Source organism: Musa acuminata, chromosome BXJ1-4, assembly GCF_036884655.1.
Source record: "Musa acuminata AAA Group cultivar baxijiao chromosome BXJ1-4, Cavendish_Baxijiao_AAA, whole genome shotgun sequence".
Lineage (NCBI taxonomy): Eukaryota > Viridiplantae > Streptophyta > Magnoliopsida > Zingiberales > Musaceae > Musa > Musa acuminata.
Window position 1 is genome coordinate 30,658,603 of NC_088330.1, and position 20,917 is coordinate 30,679,519.

The 20,917-nt window shown below is 38.4% G+C and overlaps 1 protein-coding gene across 5 annotated transcripts; it reads left to right on the plus strand.

The window, feature by feature from the left end:
• The first annotated feature begins 1,142 nt into the window (after positions 1-1,142).
• Positions 1,143-20,653, plus strand: LOC135652480 (uncharacterized). 5 transcript variants are annotated; one of them, XM_065173444.1, is made up of 18 exons: positions 1,143-1,499; positions 3,853-4,882; positions 4,988-5,894; positions 6,006-6,278; positions 7,490-7,630; positions 9,198-9,589; positions 9,699-10,126; positions 10,205-10,257; positions 10,333-10,440; positions 10,523-12,136; positions 12,218-12,336; positions 13,149-13,254; positions 13,563-13,743; positions 15,726-15,793; positions 18,783-18,901; positions 19,044-19,910; positions 20,213-20,315; positions 20,400-20,653. In XM_065173444.1, the coding sequence occupies exons 2-18, from the start codon at positions 3,863-3,865 to the stop codon at positions 20,414-20,416; spliced, it is 6,516 nt and encodes a 2,171-aa protein (XP_065029516.1). In that variant the 5' UTR covers positions 1,143-1,499; positions 3,853-3,862; the 3' UTR covers positions 20,417-20,653. The 5 variants fall into 5 exon arrangements, with proteins under 5 accessions (XP_065029516.1, XP_065029501.1, XP_065029510.1 ...); XM_065173429.1 differs by having other exon boundaries at positions 3,853-5,894; XM_065173438.1 differs by having other exon boundaries at positions 3,853-5,894; positions 12,239-12,336.
• Positions 20,654-20,917: the final 264 nt, after the last annotated feature.

Consider the following 20,917-nt stretch of genomic DNA (forward strand, 5'->3'; position numbering starts at 1 on the left):
TATCAATATATATTTATAATATAATTTTTATATACTATTTACCAAACATTGAAAGCATTCAAACCTCTTTCTTTATAATGCATATTAAAATATAAATATATTACTAAATACATTTTTTTTATAATATATATTAAAAATAAAAATATGTTACTAAATGCATCGGAACATAATTATTTATTTTTTTTATAATTTTATTATGATAAAAATTCACAAAAAAACCTATACAATTCAACCAAAATTGAGACATCAAACCTATCCGAAGATACAAATAAATTAGAATGTCCAATAAATATTGGGACAAAATTTTGCACGTTGCACTAATTACAAATAAGAAAAAAAATCTAACAATTGTCTAACTTAAGAGCTTTTACTGTTTGTTTCTGTTTGCTTACATGTTCTTATTTCCTGACAAGTTAATGTGAGTTGTCTTTCAAGGATCGCGATAAAAAAAATCCGACCCGTCTTGACCCGAACCCGATCCAATCTCTCACCATCACTCTGCTTCGCCATCGAATCGATTCACCGATTGTCCTTATGCTGCCAGACTCTTCCCAACCCGGATCCGACTTCCAACCCGGATCCGATATCGTCAACACAAAGCAGCTGAGCGAAAGGGAGATGCAAAACGGGTACGAAAGCTCCATCTCACCTGCTCTTTTAATCTCGACCGTCCGTCTTATCTGATCAAAATATTATGTTCCGTATTCGAAGGCTGGCGGACGGTTGAGATCAGAAAGAGAAAAGCGGGATGGATGGGTTCGGACGCAGGGAGTTTGCATCCTCACCCGACACGTGTCCGCCCCACCATCCGCATGCCGACGAAACCGTCGTCCTGCTCTTACGACGCGCTCTCGCACGTGCTAATGGAATCGTCAATGAGGGCAACACCGTAAATCTGAGCCCATCTTATGACCGTTTCCGGAGCCCCGCCTCTCTTCGCCGCAGGATCCCCTCCAACCTTTCTACAGACCCAATCCGACAAGACCAAATCGGTGTCCATTGGCACTAGCGGGGTCCTCATAATCGGACGGTCGAGATGAGAACTTGAAGAGAGCAGTCGAAAAGTAGATTTTGGTGGGAATCCTCATCAGAAAAGGGCTTCGTCATAAACTCCGCTTCCCCCCCACCCCCCCCACACACCCACACACCAAATCCAACGCAGGGCGTGTGAGCCAGTGAGCGCAGGATAGGGTGCCCGAGGAGGAAGAAGGAAGAGTAGAGGAGGATTAAAAAAAAGAAAGAGGGGCTTTTGGTTTTCCACTCCGCCTGTCGCTTCGCCTTCGCACCCTCCGATCCACCGGAGAATTCGTGGCCCGTGTCGCCGCCATGCCGGGATGCCTCGGAGCTAGGGCTTGCTGGCGGAAGGAGTTATAGTTATCGTGATCTTTAGGCGCAGATGAGAGCCCACGGATCTGCGTGGGATTTCTGGTCCGGTCGCTGAAGGGGCGAGATTTCGTCTTCGGATGGAGGGTGGTGGAAGCTTAGCCGCTCTTTATTTGGTGCGTTCTCTTATTTTCTCTTCGTTGGCATCCGCTGCTTTCTCGGCGCTCCGTTACTGCTTTGGTTCGCTTTTGATGTGCTGGGGTTTGGTGTGAAAGGAGGTTTTGGTTGTGGTTTTCATTCGTTGGGGTTGGCATGTTTGAGAATTAGGTCATTGATGTGCTTTATGTAGCGGGAACTTTTATCTTGTTCACTTTTTTGTTCTTTCTCGAAAGTTGGTGCCTTTATCGCTAAATTTAGATGTTAGCCTTGTTTCTTGAGCTTTCTTCGGTGCTGTCATCAGTGTGGTTTACGATTTTGCGAATTTATTTGCAAAAGTTGGCTGTTTGCGCAGTTGATGGTTAAAGAGACCACTCTTTTTTTTTTGTTGCATATAATTGTTCTTCATGTAAATAGATTTGGTTATTTAGAGAACATTTATATGTTGAACGTTAGGAGTCGTTGTGAACATGGAAATTTTTTGATTATGAGCTTGGTGGAGGATAATGCTTAACCATATTATTATTAATACTTTCTGTTTTTGCTTCAGTAAGTTGGTATTTTAGTGAATAGCTTTGTTCCTTTCCCTATCTGCACTTGTTTTCATGTTGGTGTTGTTAAGAGATTTAATAGGGTTTATGCAATTTAGATGATTGGTATTGTAATGCTTGTTCGGTTAGAGTAATGTTTACCATGATGAATTCTCATGTTGCGAGAATTTATACCCTTATGTGACCTGAAACCTATTCATATGGAATGCTTGATCGTTTAGAGTCAAGATACTGCTTGCTAGTAATCTTCCCATGATGAACTCTCATGCTGCGAGAATTCATACCCTTTTGTCACCTGAAACGTATTTGTATGTATTGATCATGACAACATTCCTTTGTTGCAGCTATTTGCCTGGTTATAGTAAATTACAGTCACAGCGAGGGGGTTACTAAATTAGTGACATCATACTAATTTGTGCCAATGAGAACATATAATAACATTATCTGGCTGGTTTTGATCTGGGCATCAGCTATGACTTGTTGGCCTCTTATTGGTCTTCTTTTTTCTTCCATGGCTTTGAGATGGTTTCAAGTTAGTTATGCGTATGCAAATGCTGCATTGGCCTCAGGCTTGTGCCATTTGAGGCCACATGATGATCCCATTGGCAGTTTAAGAATGAGCAGGAACTTTTCAGATTTTTTCCTTCTTTCCTTTCTATTTCTTCTTGTTGTTGTTATCATTGTTATTGTTATTTTTGTTATTCTTGTTAAGTCATAAACAGCAGATTATGGAATTTTAAGAATCTGGTAGATCATGAAATGCTGTTTTCCTCTTATTGTGGTTACTGCTTATTTAGAAATTTTTTCCTTAAAAATGTACAAATGCCCAAATCATGTTTTTTTATGGTCACAAGCTCTTGGTTAATATCTAGTTAGTACCTAATATGGGGCAAGATCCTTTCTCTGAAGAATGCATCTCACACTTTATGTGAAAAAAAAGTACATCTTACATGAAGCTGATTCTTGCAGCCATCATACTGCAGGTGCAGCAAATGCTGCTTTCAGACATTGTATTGATCTGTCGCCTCTGTACGCTGTACAATTATATTTTAACTGTAGCTACAATTATATTCTTAACTGTAGCTCACCTGATGTGTATCTGTTGTTGTTATGAGGATATGGTGGAAAATGAACTTTCCGGGGTTTTGTTGCTGCAATGAGTCAGATAAGGTGATCTGGGCTGAAGGAAGATGCTGGAGAGTCATTTAATTGTGTACTATGTTAAATTAATTATGTTGTGTTGGATCCTAAATTAGGACCGTGAGGATGGTTAGATATTTACAATGGTAGCAAAGGATATATTTTATGAAATTAAGCCTCAGAACATCATGTTCACTTTGTGCATTGTGCTATGGCTCTATGGCTCTTGCATCACAGATTATTTGCTGAAATCAATTTGAAGGATTCATGACCCTTTTAATATGTTTTAAGGTTTGTCTTTGTATATTGCCGAGAGATACTAGATGCGTTTGAGATAACATGGTTGGTTCTGGATCAACATGCTGATGGAACATGCTATATTTATATCAGCACTCAGTTTGGGCTTTTGTTTTTGTTACTTGGCTTCTCTTACGTTCTGATATTTTACCTTTTTTATTTTTCTAAGTCTGTCTGTTTACTCTTTCAACTTTCTGTTGGAATAAAAATGAAGCAATTGATAGTATCTCAAGTTTTGCATTCAGTTGTTTCTACTTCAAAAATGTACTATTCTTCTCTTATTTTTCTCATTCACTGTGTTATTACATTTGTTACTTCAGAATTTATCCTATCTTGTGAAGATACCATTGGATTTTTATAATGTAGATATCCTATAACATTGCAGGGCTATATCCATGGATTGTGATGATCATGATTTTCAGAATGAGAATTTTCAACTAATTGGAGAGGACAATGATGGGTTTCCTCGAAGCTTACAATCATATGCACCAAAATTCGATATAGACGATCACTTCCAGACTCACCTAAGATTTGACAGTTTAGCAGAAACAGGGCTTTTACTTGGCATTCAAGGTGAAGAAAACAATTGGATTGAGGAGTTTTCACCCAGAAACAGTGCCATCGAATTTGGTTCAAGTGCCTCTCATACTTGCTCCCTTTCCGGGCATGACATTAATTGGTCCAATGCTCCATCATCTGAATCTGTGCAAATGTTAGTGAAATCAGTTGAAAAGGATGAGAAGGTAAGCCCACAAATTATGAATACAGAGGCAGAGATACATGCAATCGAAGATTCTGCTATATGTGCAACAAATGCTATTACACACACTGATACAGGTCTTTTGACTGATAAATTACATAACAGTATTTTGGTGTCAAATGAAAATGTGGAGCATCATGAAGTTGCTTCTCAAACTCCCACTGATGAAAAATCAGAAGCTGGTTTGGCTGTAAGTCCATCAGATCAAAGATTCCACTCTGTTGCAGAAGTGGTTGCCTCACAATGTAGTGCTAAAGAAGGATTAATTTCATCATCTGGTGATGTATCTAAAGCATATTTAGTTTCTAGTGAGCTTCTTGAGGTGGTTCGGAGCATGGAACCATTGGATAATACATCCACAATGAGTAGTTCACTCGATGATCGTGCTTCTGCTGTAAACAAAGATACCGAAGTTAGTTCAAATTTTGTTTCTCACAATATTCAAAATGACATTTCAGGCTTATCCACTGCTAATGCTGGTATGATCACTGAACAGCTTGATAACCCATTATTTTCTGAGCAAAAAATGGAAGAGTGCTATGTAGTTGACATAAGCAAGAGATCAGAAACTCTGCAATCTGAAAATAAGCAGAATGAAACAAGTTACAATCTGTATGGTGATTGCAAAGTGAATGATCAGCATTTTCAAGACCAGGTTAAGAATCATGTTTGTGATGTTAAGGATTCTTCTGAATTGGTTTCATCTGCAGAATCTCTAATGTTGTCAAATGACATATCTAATAGCACTGTGTTAATGCAGAACTCTGGTGGACTGCTGGAAGCTTTTGCTTGCCAGGTACAGGTTTCAAACAAAGACTCAATGGCAGGGGACAAAAGTTTAACTTGCACAACGGAGGTACCTTCTTTAGCAATGGAAAAAGATGGTATTGTTGGGAGAAACTCTGTTGGAGTTGACACTGAAAATACTCGTGAGCTAAGTGATATAGCTGAAGGACCGATAGATTTTAGACATGATGTACATGAATATATTTCTGAAGAAGGTGGTGTCAACCCACATGCTCCAGCGACCAAAGACAGTATTGCTCTTGAAGAAGAAAGAGACCTTGCCACGTCTAAGGCGGTTATTAATGATAACAACTGTAATGAATTGAGAAGATCAGACATGGCAGTTGAGGTAACTGCCATGAAAGCTGAAATAGGGACAGCTGGAGTTGATAGTGATAAGGACTGTAAAATTGATGCATTAATTTCGAAGAAATCTGACTCCATTCCAATAGAAAAGAGTGCAGAAGGTGAATGCTTAAAATCTATTGTTGAAAAATCCATTACAACAGAAGAAAGTTCTGAAGATGAATGCTTGAAATCCATTTCTGAAAATCCCACTGGTAAGTTGGATGGTAAGTTGGATGCTCCAGGACATGCTATACTCAATGAACCTTGTGCTGCGTTAGTGGATGACACAGAAAATAAGCTCTCATCTCCTGTTCATGATAAGTTGGATACAAGTTCTTTGGTTGCTGAACATAATGAGGATAATACAATTCATTCTGAGGAAAAGGAAAGCACTGCACAATTGATTGATTCAAGTGGCACAACTCTTAAGGACTGCTCCACTGTTACTGAGGATACAGAAATTTCCTCATTTGAAACTCAAAATAATGGTATGGTGATGGAATCAGACAAAAATTCAATCATGGACCAAGCAGGTTATGCATGGATTTTTCATATATATCTTTATTATGTTTTTTGCTTGTAGTCTAATATATATGTCACAGTTTCTATGATAGTGGTACTGACGTGCCTGTGCGTTATTGCAGTTGCTGATCTGCACTCAGGATGTCTCACATTGCCTTCTTCTGACAATTCAATGATTCTCCAGCGGTTGCATTCTGAAGTTGAATTAGTTGTAGAACTGAAGGAAGTGACACCATTATCTATACCTGCATCTCAGTGCGATGAGAAGAATGTAAACACCTCTTCCTTATCAGTTACAAAGAGCAGCATGGACAATCAGATTTCAAAACAACAATTTGTGGTGCCTGATTCAGAAGCCAATGTCCCTTCAATGAAGAATTTTTCAGATAACTTGGGTAATTTGGCTGCTAATGTGCTTGATATTTTCTAATTTTTAGATTGTACAAGTCCATACTTAACTCTAAACAGAATTTAACTTTCAATTGAAACATTTACCATAACATTGAGTAAAGATTCGAGTGGTAGTTCGATCGGTTTTAGTAATCTATTAGTCCAGTACAATTACTAATATACTGTGTGATGTTTTGACCCATTCCCCTGGTACCATTGAGTAAAATAATAAAAAAATAAAAATGAAATAAGAAAAATGTGATATATTGACCCATTCCCCTGGTACCATTGAAGAAAATAATAAAAAATAAAAGTGAAATGAGAGAAAAGTGTCGATTTTTAGCTATACATTTTGATATTCAGTACTTGGTTAGGCTGGTAAATATTTGTCAGTATGTCTTGGTCTATTTTGAACTTTGATCTTCAGAATATCCTTAGTGTTACCCACAAAACTTTGTCACTTATGATTTGATAAAACATTTAGGTTATATAAAGCATATGTTGCTTAAATGGGTTAAAATTCTTGGCCAAGGGACAATAACCTGAATGAAGTGAACAACTGTACAAAATTAAAGTTATTTTGCTTTTAAAAATGTAAATTTCTACCCAATCATCGTCACCTTGTTTGGCATGACTATTTAGGAAAGTTATGGAAACTGTGGTTAGGTGCAACCTTAAGTTTTACTTTACCAAATTCAGTCCGATGACAAGGAATAATGGATTGCTGGAAGCTCATGCTTCTAGTTGTCATTACCAGAGGTGATAAACAATGCCAATGTATCAGGTCAGGAAAAAACTGCCAAGTTTTTGCCGGTCTTGACAGTTCGTGATTCTTACACAATAAAAATCTAACCCACCATGCTTAATCTTTTTGGAAATTTAGCTTCTACTGGCTATCAAATGCCAGAAACTGCTTTACATCATCGTTTCTGTACATGCGTGCTGATTTTTTTGTCTTTTGTATGGACCTTCATTCCCAAGGTTCTGTTGTACATAGAAGGAAACCATCAAATTTATTAGGATCATTCACATTAAATTGGGAGAGGACCTTTTCATTACTCTGGCAATTCCATGTGATGAAGCAAATCTTCTTTTCCCATTTAGTTATTAGGTGTCTGGTGAACATATGTCATGATTTGTTGCAAAGAATATTCAACTGCTGCTTTTCCTGGCAAACAGGTAGAGATTACGAAATTTACTGTTTCCTTTTGAACAGAAACTGCCAACAGTGATGAGGTATGGGTAGGTTCATCAGATGGTGTATCTTCTCTTGCTACATGCCTAAGCAAAGAAGGGAAAGATACTGATTTAGTTCGAACTAACAATTGTGACAAACCAAAACATACTGAAACTGAAAGTGAGTCATCTTCCCTTGATGATTCTATAAGTCATTATTCCCTTCTTGTTTTAGCTTACTTCATACTTTTAATGTCCATTTACTATTCTGTCGAAACTATGATAGAAGTACAGTGGGGCATAACAAAAAACAAAATTCTTATATTGGTTGGGACACGAGGGTTAGAATATTTTGTTATTTCTGTCGACTTTTCAGATAATCTCCATATTTACACATGCACATGAATATTCCTTTAGAAACTGTTCATGTGTGTGCAAACATGGAGTGCTAACCAGTGGTTTAAATAGGCGCTCGGGCGAGGCGAGGCGAGAATCGAGCACCTCAAGGGTGGACCAGGCGGTGCACTTCAGTGAGGCACCACCTGGGCGCTTGCTTGAACCCAGCCGCCAGGCGGCTCAAGCGAGTTCTCGGTTCAAATGAAGCAACCGAACAATACTTTTAAGTTTGGTTCGGTTCAATATTAGCTAGTTGGTCTATTGAACCAACTAGTCACTTTCTTACCCGTAAAGCCATCCCTCGCACACCCGCACGACCCCGAGCCATCAACCCTAGCGCAGCTTTTGCCTTTGCCGACGACGCTTTTTGCCGCTACCTCCACTGCAGACGCAGCGGATTGAGGCTTCCTCTGTCATTGATGGACAGGTCCGACTGCCTAGCCTTCGTTCGTAACTTCTTTTCGTTGTCGTTGGTTCCGTGTGCAGCTCCTTCCACCATCGAGGGAGAGGACCGTAGCTTCCTCTACCACTGACGGACAACTTTGAAGCTTCCTTCGCCCACTATGTCATCGTTCACAGTTGTCATCGCTGTCGTTGCTGTCGTCAGTGGCTTTCGCTGCTGCCACTGTCGTCCGAAAGTTCCATTGTCAGTGACTTTTTCTCCCCCGTTAACTACTGTTAACAATAGTTTAATACTTTAATGTCATATTTTTATTTATATAATCATATTTATCAATTATATTATATATTTTTATATTTTAATATTTCAGAGCGCCTTGCTTTGCTTGGGCGAGCACCTAACGCTTCGAGCATTTAGGGACCTTGGTGCCTAACGCTTTTTAAATAACTAGTGCTTTCTAAAATTTTATTTGCATGAAGCCATATGTAGCACATGTTAATTCTGAATACTTAACACTAATTAAATAAAATGGTCTACATTTGGTCATCGACATGTCATTTGTTAAAATGATTTCTTTACTCGCTACATTCTGTTTCATCTTAACATCCATTAGTGAAGATTGTATTTGGTTTGTGACTTCGTGTTGGGCTAGCTGAGGCATATTTAACATAGTATTGCCTACAATAGGTCATTGGCACGTCATCTGTTAAAATAATGCTTTTCAGTAGGTTCTGTTTCATCTCATCATCCGTTAGTGAAGATTGTACATGGTTTGTGTTAGGTTAGTGAGGGCATATTTAAAATAGTAATTCAACTGTTAGATGTCATCATGCTGTAGCCTTTAAGATCATTGATGTCCTTGTTATATGCATGTTGATATCGTATCTTCTAGTTTGCATGATACAATATGAAAGCCAGTTCATATGAAGGTAACCAACTTATGTCATTGCAGTTGCTGCATTAAATAGCGAGAGAAACAACTATCCTCAATCTACTTTGCCTGAAAGTAATCTTGAGTCCTCCTTATTGGATCCTGATGGTGGTAATCTAAGTTCATCTGAACCAAATTGTGGTTCACCAACTGTTATTAGTTGCAACCAATCTATTATGGAGAAAATGGAACATAGAGAAAGCAATAGTTCGTTGCAAGATCATGCAGGTTCTGCTTCAACAAAAAGTTCTGATATTTTAAAATTCACTGTTCAAGATTCTAAAGTGAGCATAACATCAGAAGAAGATGGCAACTTCACATTTGTAGTTCAGCCAGATGCAGATTTTTCCCAAAAAGACAGTAACAAGGATTTGGCACTTTTCTCCAATACACAGTCCTTTGAACAGCCGCAGGTAACTACAATTACCATTCTCAATATTATATATTATATTTTAGTTTTATAATTTTCTTAAAGACAGGTAAGGCCTTCTACTAAATCTAAATGTATCATATGTTACTTAGATTTCTACGGAGACTTCACAGGGGTATCTGAGTGAAGCTGTAAATGAGAGTACTAGCACCATCAGCAAGACAATTGTGGAAGACAAAAGTGGTAAAGTTTCTGCTCAGGCAACTAAAAAGGTAGGCATTTCAAAAGGAGATGCTAAAGAGAAGTCACATGATTTTCGTGGTAAAGGTAGGAAAAGAAACCCATGTAGTACCTCGCCTGTCCCTGAGAGAGCCACAAGAAGCAAAAGCCAGAGGGAGGGTATGCAGCAATGTCTCTCTGTTGAGACTAAGACTGCAAATCCATCCTGTTTTCCAAGTGTTCAAACATCTAATCTGCCTGATTTGAATACATCAGCTCCTTCTGCCCAGTTTCACCAGCCTTTCACAGATTTACAGCAAGTACAATTGCGTGCTCAGATTTTTGTGTATGGATCACTGATGTGAGTTGCAGCTGCCTTTTCTTTGATTTTTAACTATTATGTAATCCAGTAAAATATGAATTGATCTACTTTGTGCAGCCAAGGTGTCTTGCCAGATGAGGCTTGTATGGTACCAGCCTTTGGAGGAAGTGGTTAGTATACATAATTGTTAAATTGTTGTCATGCATTCTTATCTGATGTAAACTGTATTGGCTGCTTTCATGAAGATGGAGGAAGGAGCTTATGGGAGCGAGCGTGGCGTGCATCTTCAGAAAGATTCTATAACCTGAAGTCATCATCCATTAGTTCTGGCACACATTTGCATCATCATTCAGGTGAATGGATTTTAATTGAGCATTCCATTCATTAACATTAGGAAGTTATTCAGGGTAATTGATACTTGGTGTATAAATACAGAACAAGGGATCAGCTGCAGCCCTCTTCCTGGCAAGGTTCTTGATTCCCCTGCTGGCTGGAAGGACAGCAAGGTCCCAAGTTCAGCAATACAAAATTCCACTGTGTCTTTGCAGTCAGCTTTCCAGAGTTCATCTAATGATGGTTTACACTCCAATATCACAAGAGGCATCCACTTGGAATCCAGTCAATCTCTATCTCCAATGCATCCATACCAGACTTCTCAGATCAAGCAATACATGACCAATTCTACACCTTGGTTATCTCAGAGCCCTCACCCTGCTTCGTGGTCTTTTTCATCGCAAAGTTTACCTGTTGATTCCACTTCACAATATTCTGGAATGCTTGTTTCTGAAGCAACTCCAGTAACCCTTGTTAGAGACTCTTCTATACCTTGTGCCTCAAACATGCAGCTCGCTTCTGCTGGTACCTTGCTGCCTAATCAGGATGCTGCCCATGTGTCTGCTGCATTAGTTGTGCCATTCGAGACACAAAATAGGGAAGCAACTCCTGTAAATGCTAAGAACACATTTGTCAGTGAGAAATCCAGAAAGAGGAAGAAGGTTTCTGCACCCGAGGAGCTTGTGCCAAAATTTTCAGTTTCTCAACTTCAAGCAGAATCTGCTTCTGCAGCTTTTACTACTAATAATCTGCCTAATTCTGTGGGTCTTTCTTTGTCTTCTAATTCTCTAAGCACTGTTACATCTACTGGTCTAGTTTCAGCTACAACTCACCCCATAACTATGCCTTATTACCAAATATTAGGCAGTGGTCACACTCAGCAGAGGGTCACCTTCTCGAAAGAGACCTGCACTCAAATTGAGCACTCAAAGCTTCAAGCTGAGAATGCTTCTGCTTATGCTGCGGCTGCTGTCAGGCATGGTCAAGTTATTTGGGAGCAGATGGTTGCCCAAAGAAAATTAGGCTTGGCATCAGAAGTTGATCAGAAACTTGCCTCTGCAGCTGCAGCAGCTGCTGCAGCAGCTTCTGTTGCAAAGGCAGCTGCAGAAGTTGCCAAGGTTGCATCCGATGCTGCATTACAGGCTAAATTGATGGCCGATGATGCTCTAAATTCTTCTAATACAGGAATTACTATTAAAAATTCTGAAATCAGCTTTGATGTTGGAAAGAACTTGTTGACATCAACTCCTGTTTCAAGCTCCAAGGGCAAGGACAAGATCCGTGGTCCTTGTTCAATAATTTCTGAGGCACGTGAGACCACCAGAAAGAGGGTTGAAGCAGCTTCTGCTGCCATCAAGCGAGCAGAGAACTTGGATGCCATACTGAAAGCTGCAGAAATGGCTGCAGAGGCTGTATCACAAGCTGGAACCATCATTGCCATGGGGGATCCCTTACCATTCTCAATAAGTGAATTAGTAGAAGCAGGCCCTGAAGGTCATTGGAACATTCGTTGTGCAGCTATAAAAAAGGGGATTGAAACAAATGGTGTGCATGCTGGGGAGAATCTGGCTTTAGATTCGACTGTTGATCGTGAGGTAAATACAAGAAATTCAATCAAGCAACCATTGACCTGTAATGAGGGACAAAAAGTTTCTATTGTGGAAGAAATGCCTCCCAACAATAAGAAGTCCTTGTTATTGGAAGAAAATTCTGAAGGTAAGTGCAGCTTGCAATTGTTTAACAAGTGCTGATGTATTTGGATGCAGTCTGTGTATTTATCTAATTTCATCAATATAGTGGGTTATCTTACCCTGTCAGAATGCGAATTAGAAGATGAATCAAGAATTGTTCCAACTGATGGAGCTGCAAGAGATGCTATGCAAGGAAGTAGTATTCAGAAAGGTTCACTTGTTGAGGTACAATTTTGCGTAGGAAATTATTATTCTTCCTTTCTGCAAATACTTTTGAGTTTTTAGTGTTCTCTATATCAAATGTAAAACTTCATATTTTTTTATTTTTTAAAAATATTTTGAATTTAAATATCAAGTACAAAACTTGTATTGATATTGATTTAGTGTTTTTGGCTAAAACTTGGTGTCCAAATTGGTGGATTCTCTAGGTAAAGGATTAAGGATCAATGTTAACTTCTAAGTACATAAGGAAGCCAGAAGATCGATAAATTCACAAAAGAAATTAAAAAGTTTTATTTTATTAATAATCATCACCTTTGTGTGAGAGCTAATGCAAATATTCTAGTCCTAGGTTATTGATTATGAGAAACTCTGCTTATGATGAAAGACATTGATATTTAGTTGTAAAGGACTCAATAATAGATTGCATTGTTAATTTCATAGGGCAAAAGTGAATGTTAAGTGGGTGAACTTGCCTTTATGTATTCAGAATCAGCCATATAATGTGAGATTTCTTGGTAGGATGATTGTGTGCCTGCTAAGTGACCAGCCCGTTGATCGGGTCTAGTGTCCTCAGTGTATACATAAGGGCTCGGTGGCACAACAATTTAAACAAGATTAAGTGACAGTGCCTGCATCTACGGAACCTTGTTAGTAACGTTAGATTGCTAGTATTTTTTTGTTTGATTTTTTTTACTTTGCTCTAGCCTACTTTATGATTGAATTGCTCTTTTTAACAACAATACTTAATGTTTCTGGTCCTTGTAATTTTCTCCTTGGGGGTTTAATTTAGATTTTCTAACACAATGTTTTCCCAGGTTGTAGCTGATGGAGATGGTCTTAGAGGAGCTTGGTTTTCTGCACGGGTTCTTGATCTCAAAGACGGTAAAGCATATGTGTGCTATGATGGTCTTTCTGATGAAGGTAAAAGATGGTTAATCCTGTAATTGAACTACCCACTGATACAATATTAATTTTTAGTGTCTAATTCTGGTCTATTAAGTCATTCAATTTATATGTTTTGAATTTTGGCTGTTGCAAGTTGGTTACTTGTTGTACTTGAGAAACTCATTATTGTATGGTGTTGTTTATACTATGTAGACTTTGGCTAGCTTAAGAAGTGGATGGAAATGTAGCTTGAAAGTGATAAACCTCTCACAACATGTGAAGCTCGTCCCTTTAAATGCCATATATTGATTGATATGTTCTAGTAACTTTTTCACATTATGCAGTCAATGACAAGCTTAAGGAATGGATACCACTTGAATCCAAAAGTGATCAACCTCCTAGAATACGTGTGGGTCATCCTGTTATTGTAGCCAAATCTGAAGGAACAAGGAAGCGACGTAGAGAAGCTGTAGGCAATTTCACTTGGGCGATTGGAGATAGGGTAGATGCTTTTATACGTGATGGGTAAGACTGCTTTATGTACCTTTTGGTATTTTTGAATGATTTATTTGTTAAACTAGAGTTGCCTGAAGAGATCATTTTATACAGATGACCTTATGTCTCATCTTCTGTTTACTTGTTCTCTACTTCACTCCATTGGATTCTATTACCATCATATATAACCTCAATATGCCGTGACTGAAATTTGTTTGTTGGACATTTTTACCTAGTTCTTAGTTTCATTAATCATAAGTGAGTTACTATGCATGCACTGAGTTGAGTTCGATATGTGCTATTTGTTGATGGCATGCCAGACTAGGTATCGGTTTAAGGTAGAAGCATGTGGCAAGTTTTAGATGCTATGTACGGCATAAGTTATATGGCATCAAAGACAAAAGCCTTTGTCAAAATTAATGATCAAGAGGTGCCAAAGGAGGAGGCCTATGTTGCCTTGTGTCAATGATCTAGCAGCATTTAGAGTGAAAAATAGGATATATATAGAGCATGGGGTGCACAAAAGTCTCTGGAGTATACTAATGGCAAATAGAAGAAAATAAAGAGTCATATTTATAAATCAAAAGATGCAATTTACTATGTCAAAATATCCAAACAACAGACAACAAGGGGGAAGAGAGAAACTACAGTCTTCCGTTTATCTGAAAAGTCTTAAAGAAACTAGTGGCATTGATTTCCTAGGGAAAAGTGTGTGTTAGGGCATGGAATCAAATTTATATTTGGACAGGTGAAGGCCATTGAATCAAAAACCACATAATGACAGTTGCAAAAACAAAAGAAACTGCAGTCTTCTGTTTATCTGAAAAGTCTCAAAGAAACTAGTGGCATTGCTTGCCTAGGGCAAAGTGTGTGTTAGGGCATGGAATCAAAATTTATATTTGGACAGGTGAAGGACATGGAATAAAATACCACATAATGACTGTTGCAAAAATAAAAGAAACTACAGTCTTCTGTTTATCTGAAAAGTCTCAAAGAAACTAGTGGCATTGATTGCCTAGTGCATGGAGTCAAAATTTATATTTGGACAGGTGAAGGACATGAAATCAAAAACCACATAATGACTGTTGCAAAAATAAAAGGATAAAAACGCCTGCTTTTGCCTTGTGGTATAATTAATACTATTTCGATGACCGCTTATATATATATCCAAAACATTGTATACTAATTCTGTGATTTAGCATGTAATATTGTTTCTATGGTAGCCATCTTAAATTCTTTCTTCTTTATTACCTATTTCATCTGATTATTTACAGGCTTTGATCTATCTCTAATTTGTGGTTGAATATAATTGATTCGGCTCCTTTAGTAACCCTTCTACCCAAAGTTCATAGACAAAAAATTTGGATCCAACATCTGTGTAGAAATGCTGTTTTGTCTTTTGAGTAACTGATATACAACACTTGGCTTAATATTTTTTATTTAATTTTTCCAAAATTTTGATTCTTATACGTTTTTTTCTTTCTTGGATTAGCAGTCTCCCCAATTAATTTGCATCCTTGACGACCATATGTTACCTGTTGGTATTTGAGATTTCCTTAGAGGGCCTTGGTTTATTGTACGGTTGCTTTATTGTGTCTTGGGTGTCATGCTTTTCGCAAGGAATTAACTTCCCCAGACTACGTACATCTTAATCCCATCCCCCTTGACATGGTGGTTGTAGCTGTGTGCACTAGGGTTCTCCTTAAATAAGAGATTCTTACTCATTATGTGCTTCAGGATTTTTTTTCTAGTAGCTGGTGCGTGAGGGATTTTTTTCTTAGGTTTATCTCTTGACTCTGTGTAATCTTCCTCACAAGGCCAGAAATTACTTATCTCTGCAGCTGCAACTTGCTTCTCTTTTGCTTGTGTCTTTCTTATGCTTCCTTTTCTCTATGCTTAATTTTTGTCACGAATGAGAGATTGCAATGATTTGAGACATTTCCCTACTTCTAGTTTGGCTTAACAGATTATATGACAACCGTAAACTAAGTATGTGCTTCTTATATTCTCAGTTGGTGGGAAGGCATTGTCACTGAGAAGAATCAAGATGATGAAACCAAGTTAACTGTCCATTTTCCAGGTATGTTCTATGACATCATTCAGCTATCGTTTTCTTTTTCTCTTCTTCTCCCTTTATTTGTGGGTTTTCTTATTATTTTCTTTTTAAGAGATGATGGTATTGCATTTTTTTTTTCCATTTTCTGAGGTTTGTTTTCTGCACATGCTTTTGGGACCAGGTGCGGCTGCACATGTTATTATGTGCAGCCATCATCTCTGTTATATTCTAGTATCAACTTGGTGCCTGAAATGAAAGGCATAATGATTTAGGCACCTGTTAAACTGTTCATGTCAATATATGAAATGTGTTTATAGGAAACAGTTTTCTAAGTCTCCATGGGGTATTTCAGTTTTTTTATCCAATCAAAGATTCCTTCAGTCTTATTCGTCCTACATTATGATCTTGTAGCTTGTAGAGGAGCTTGTGATGGCAGATTTTGATATATGTTTTATTCTCAATCTTAATGCATGCTAATGTAACAAATAAACTCATTGCATTCTGCTTAGGAAATTATTGTATTCATCATGGATTAGATTGTTTCCTGCATATTTACTGTTTTACCCTTCAGTTGCTTATTGGGCTTCTGCATGAGCATGTGCCTTATGCTGCCAGAGGATATTTATAATCCTTGTGAGTTAAAAAAGGCATTGACTAATTTTTGTATATATCTATGTTTTATTTGATCTTAATATGTAGTATGGCTTGTCTTTGTTAAGACATTTGATCAGTTATTACATTGTTGTACAAGGGATAGATCGTAGGCTTGAGTCCACGTGTAAGCGTCATGTATGCCATGAATGTAATGATTTTTTTATTAAAAAATATGTAGTATGGCTTGACAAGATACAGCCCAGTGTGTGTAACATGCTAGTGGTGTCCCTCTGCTTAAGGGGCAGGGTTGGATCCTTAGACTGAAGTTTCTATCAAAATAAACCCAAAAAAAATGTAAAGATAGGATAAAAACATAGAGAAGAATAGTTGTACAAAAGAGGTATACTAAGTCGTTGAAACATATGTGGTATGTGATTTTGTTGAAAAGATGATCATGGAGTAAGGTCTAATCAATGTGAATGTATCTGTCTTGATATCTTTTTCCTCTTCTTCATCATTCTCTTATCCCACCTACATCCATTTCCAGCTTTAGTAGCCACACCAGGAATGTGGATCCAAGCCTATCAGTATGATCAAAGCCAATTATCAGGCAAACTCTGAGAAAACAGGCACGTTGGGTTTAGCAGAATTTGAGGGGAATCTATGATATGTACAGGAAATAATAAGAAATGAAAAAAAAAGAATTTGTGGGGAATCAATTGATTTGTAAATTTGTGTCACTAACTGCAATAACTACCATTGCATTCCTAATCCCAACTCCCAAGCTCTCCTTTATTAGAAGTCAGGATTACATCTCTTCGACACATTAGTCTGATTCCAGTCAAGTAGCTGATTGCCTGGGAAGAGGAATTTCTTGGACATGTACCTTTGTAACCATGATCTGGTTGCCCCTCTGGCTCTTTCTATAGCATCAGGATAAGTTGGTTGAGGACAAACAACAATGTTTTACTCGAAAAGTTCTTTTTTGACTTATAGACATGAATTGATTAATATATCATGATTCATGGTGGATGAAAGCCTTTTTTGGTAAACCATAAGACTTGAATAAAATCTTTGGCCAGCTTTGCAAGAAGGAAGACATCACAAATGCTATATATAGTGAATTTGCATTTCACATAGATTTCTGTTGGTCCATTATGCCATCATACTTGAATTTAGATGCTTAAATGTGAATGTGTTGCCCTTAGTGTGCATGGGATAATATCCAGGTGGGTTTAGGCAGTGATTTCAATAGGCGCTTGGGCGAGGCGAGGCGAGGCCCGAGCACCTCGCTTCATGTCCAGGTACCTCGCTTCAAATAGGCGCCACTTGGGCACTCGCCCGAGCCCAGGTGCCGGGCGCTTCGGGCGAGCGCTTGGGTTAAACCAGGCGACCGAACCAGACTTTTAGGTCTGGTTGGTCTCCAATGCTTTAGTTGGTTCAATCGAACCAACTAAATCATCGATATCAGGCTTCCTCTCACGATTTCCCCAACTTCCCCAACCCGAACACTCGCGATTTTGCGGTCGAGATTTCTTCTCCGCTGCCGCTGCCGCTGCCACTGCCACTGCCACTGCTGTTGCTCGCCACTGCTATCGCTATTCGTCGCTACCATAATCGTTGCTCGCCGCTGTTGTCACCGCTCCCACTCCCGCTGTCGCTCGTCGCTCCCGCTCCAACTACGGCTGTCGCCTGCTACCGTTGTCGTTGCCTCAGCAGCCTCGATCTTCTCACACTCTTCTCACTATATTGTTAACAATATATTAACAGTATACTAACAATAGTATTTTTATTTATTATATTAATAATATATTATTTTTATTTTAATAATATTATTATTTATTTATTTAATAGTATTTTTTATTAAAAAAAATACTATTATGATTTATTTATTTATTGTGATTTTGTACCCGATATTATTAATTTAATAGCATATTTTTTATTTAAATAATTATATTTATTAATTATATTATATATTTTTATATTTTAGCATCTCGTTTCGCTCGGGCGAGCACCTAACGTCTCGGGCACTTTTGGACCATAGTGTCGTTTGGCGCCTAACGCTTTTTAAATCACTGGGTTCAGGACTTGCATGTTTCTCTCTCTGTTGTGTTCACTATGTGGATGAGCATGATGGAAAATCCTGTTTACCTGAAGGTTTATCTATAACATCACTCATTTGAGTTACGAAATTGTGCTTTATAACCATCTATATTTATCATGTTAAGTGCAATTAGTCTTTTTTTTGTCACTGTTTTTACCGATATTCAGCTGTTTACATGTTAGGTGCAATCCCTTTTTTCACTGTTTTTAACGAAATTCAGATCTAGAATATGTTAAAAATCATTCACTTACCAATTTTTGTGTTGTTTGTTCTCTGTGAATTGACCATTCAAAATTTGCTTATCACTGTTTACAGCTGGTGGCAGTTCTTCAATTGTTAGAGCTTGGAATCTACGACCATCACTTATCTGGAAGGATGGCCAATGGGTAGAATGGTCCCGGGCAAAAGAAAGAGTTACCCTGGAACCCTATGAGGTCTTTTCTCTAACCTTTCTTAGGGAACCTTTATTTTTCTTTTTCCTCTCGGCTAAACATCGTCATTCCATGTGGTTGATCTTTTGCATTATGATGTCATTTTTATAATACTTTGATTTTTATATGCCATGATGTCAATTAGGTTGACACACCACATGAGAAACGACAAAAACTAGGCCGACTAGATTCCAAAAATAAGTCAGAAATAGGTGAGGAAGGAACGGGGACTGTGTCAAAAAATATTTGTGCAGATGATTCAAGGAAGCTTGAGGAGTCAGGGCCACCTAATTTGTCAGAAAGGTATGAAACATTTGCTGTTGGAAAGAACCTGGGTGAGGATAAAAACGCCAATGCACTTAAGGTAAGACGAGCTGGCCTTCAGAAAGATGGATCTAAGGTGGTATTTGGTGTTCCTAAGCCTGGAAAGAAAAGAAAATTCATGGAAGTAAGCAAACACTACAACACAGATAAGCCTGAAAAGTCAACAGAAAGGAGTGACTCTATAAAGTTTGCAAAATATTTGATGCCACAAGCATCCCAGTTATGGAGGAATACTTCAAAAGTTGATGTAAAAGGAAGACGAGTCACCAACCTGAACACTAGGGCCCCGAAAGCCTTGAGGTCTCAGAATGTTCAGGCTAGCAGTACTGTGGAAACGGATAAACCTGTCACTGCTATGTCTGTCTTAAATGGGGGAGAAAGCAGTCTTGTAACCACGTCTAGTAATGAAGAGAAACATAGCTCAATGGAAACTGGTTCTTTTCCACACGTTCTTGAAAAAGTAGATACGGCAGTGATAGAGTCTTCTGTGCAGTCTGTACCTGGCATTCCATCGTCTAAGAAGAAATCCACTACTGTTGTGGCTGAGATGGAGGAGAAAAGAAGGGTTTTATCTGCCGTGGACAAATTTTCCAGATCTGAAGTTAAAGATTCTGAAAATCCAGGAACAAGATCTGCTGATGTTATTGAACCCAGGAGATCCAATCGTAGGATTCAGCCAACATCAAGAGTAAGCTTTCTTGAGACTTTGTTTTCTGTATCATGCTTGTAGAATTTGTTTTGCTGCTTTATTCCTTTTTTTGCCTTCTGTAAAGTATTGCCATCATTGAGGATCAAACTTGTGTGGCATTTGTATATTTGTCCATGAGAATCGAGAGAAAGCAGCATGCTCGTTTTGTTGGGGCATTATGGCATGTTGTGTCCAAGTTTGAATTTTGAGTTGTCTTGGGATTTGTTTTTGAAAACAGTTCCATTAATCCTTCATGTCCAGAGGTTCTGATTATCAGAATTTAATCGTGTTGTTGTATACAGTTACTGGAAGGTTTGCAAAGCTCTCTGATTGTAGCCAAGGGTCCTGGTGTTTCACAAGAAAGAGCTGCCAAGCCGTTGCATCGGGGTGTATTGACTGCTAGAGGTAAGCTTTTTTTAATAAAATAGAAAATACATTATCCTTCATTATACGGGACTGAGAACCGTCTCACTTTACATGATGCAACAGGTCAGAGTCATGGATGATTGGAGGGCACCGTTACGATGTAACGACGACGTAATGCGAGTTTGCGTTGCCTGTCCAGCCAGCTTGACAGTGAAGGTATTGTCTGTAGGCGTCATCATGTACATATACAATCCGAAGGATTGGGACACAAGATTTGTTCTCAGACGACAGACAGACGGTGTAAAAAAAAATCTCGTAATCAGATGATTAGGTGTAAAATGTTACGGGTGCAAAGTTGCAGTCTTTCTTTGTCTTGAGCCTAAACACATCAATCTGACTCTGACTCTTAGTATTGCTAAACCTCTCACTGCTCTTGGTAGATCTCATTAGGATTTTGTACGCTACAGGATGCAAGGGAAGCAATGGACCAAGAAATAGTGATCACATCCTATTACTAGTGTTTCTGGGTAAGAGTAGGGGTTGCAGTTTTTTTGGATTTTGATTTTAAGCATCGGATAGCTCAGAATGATGCGATACAATATATGAGCAGACAACTGTGAAGCTTTATTTTCTACTTAAGG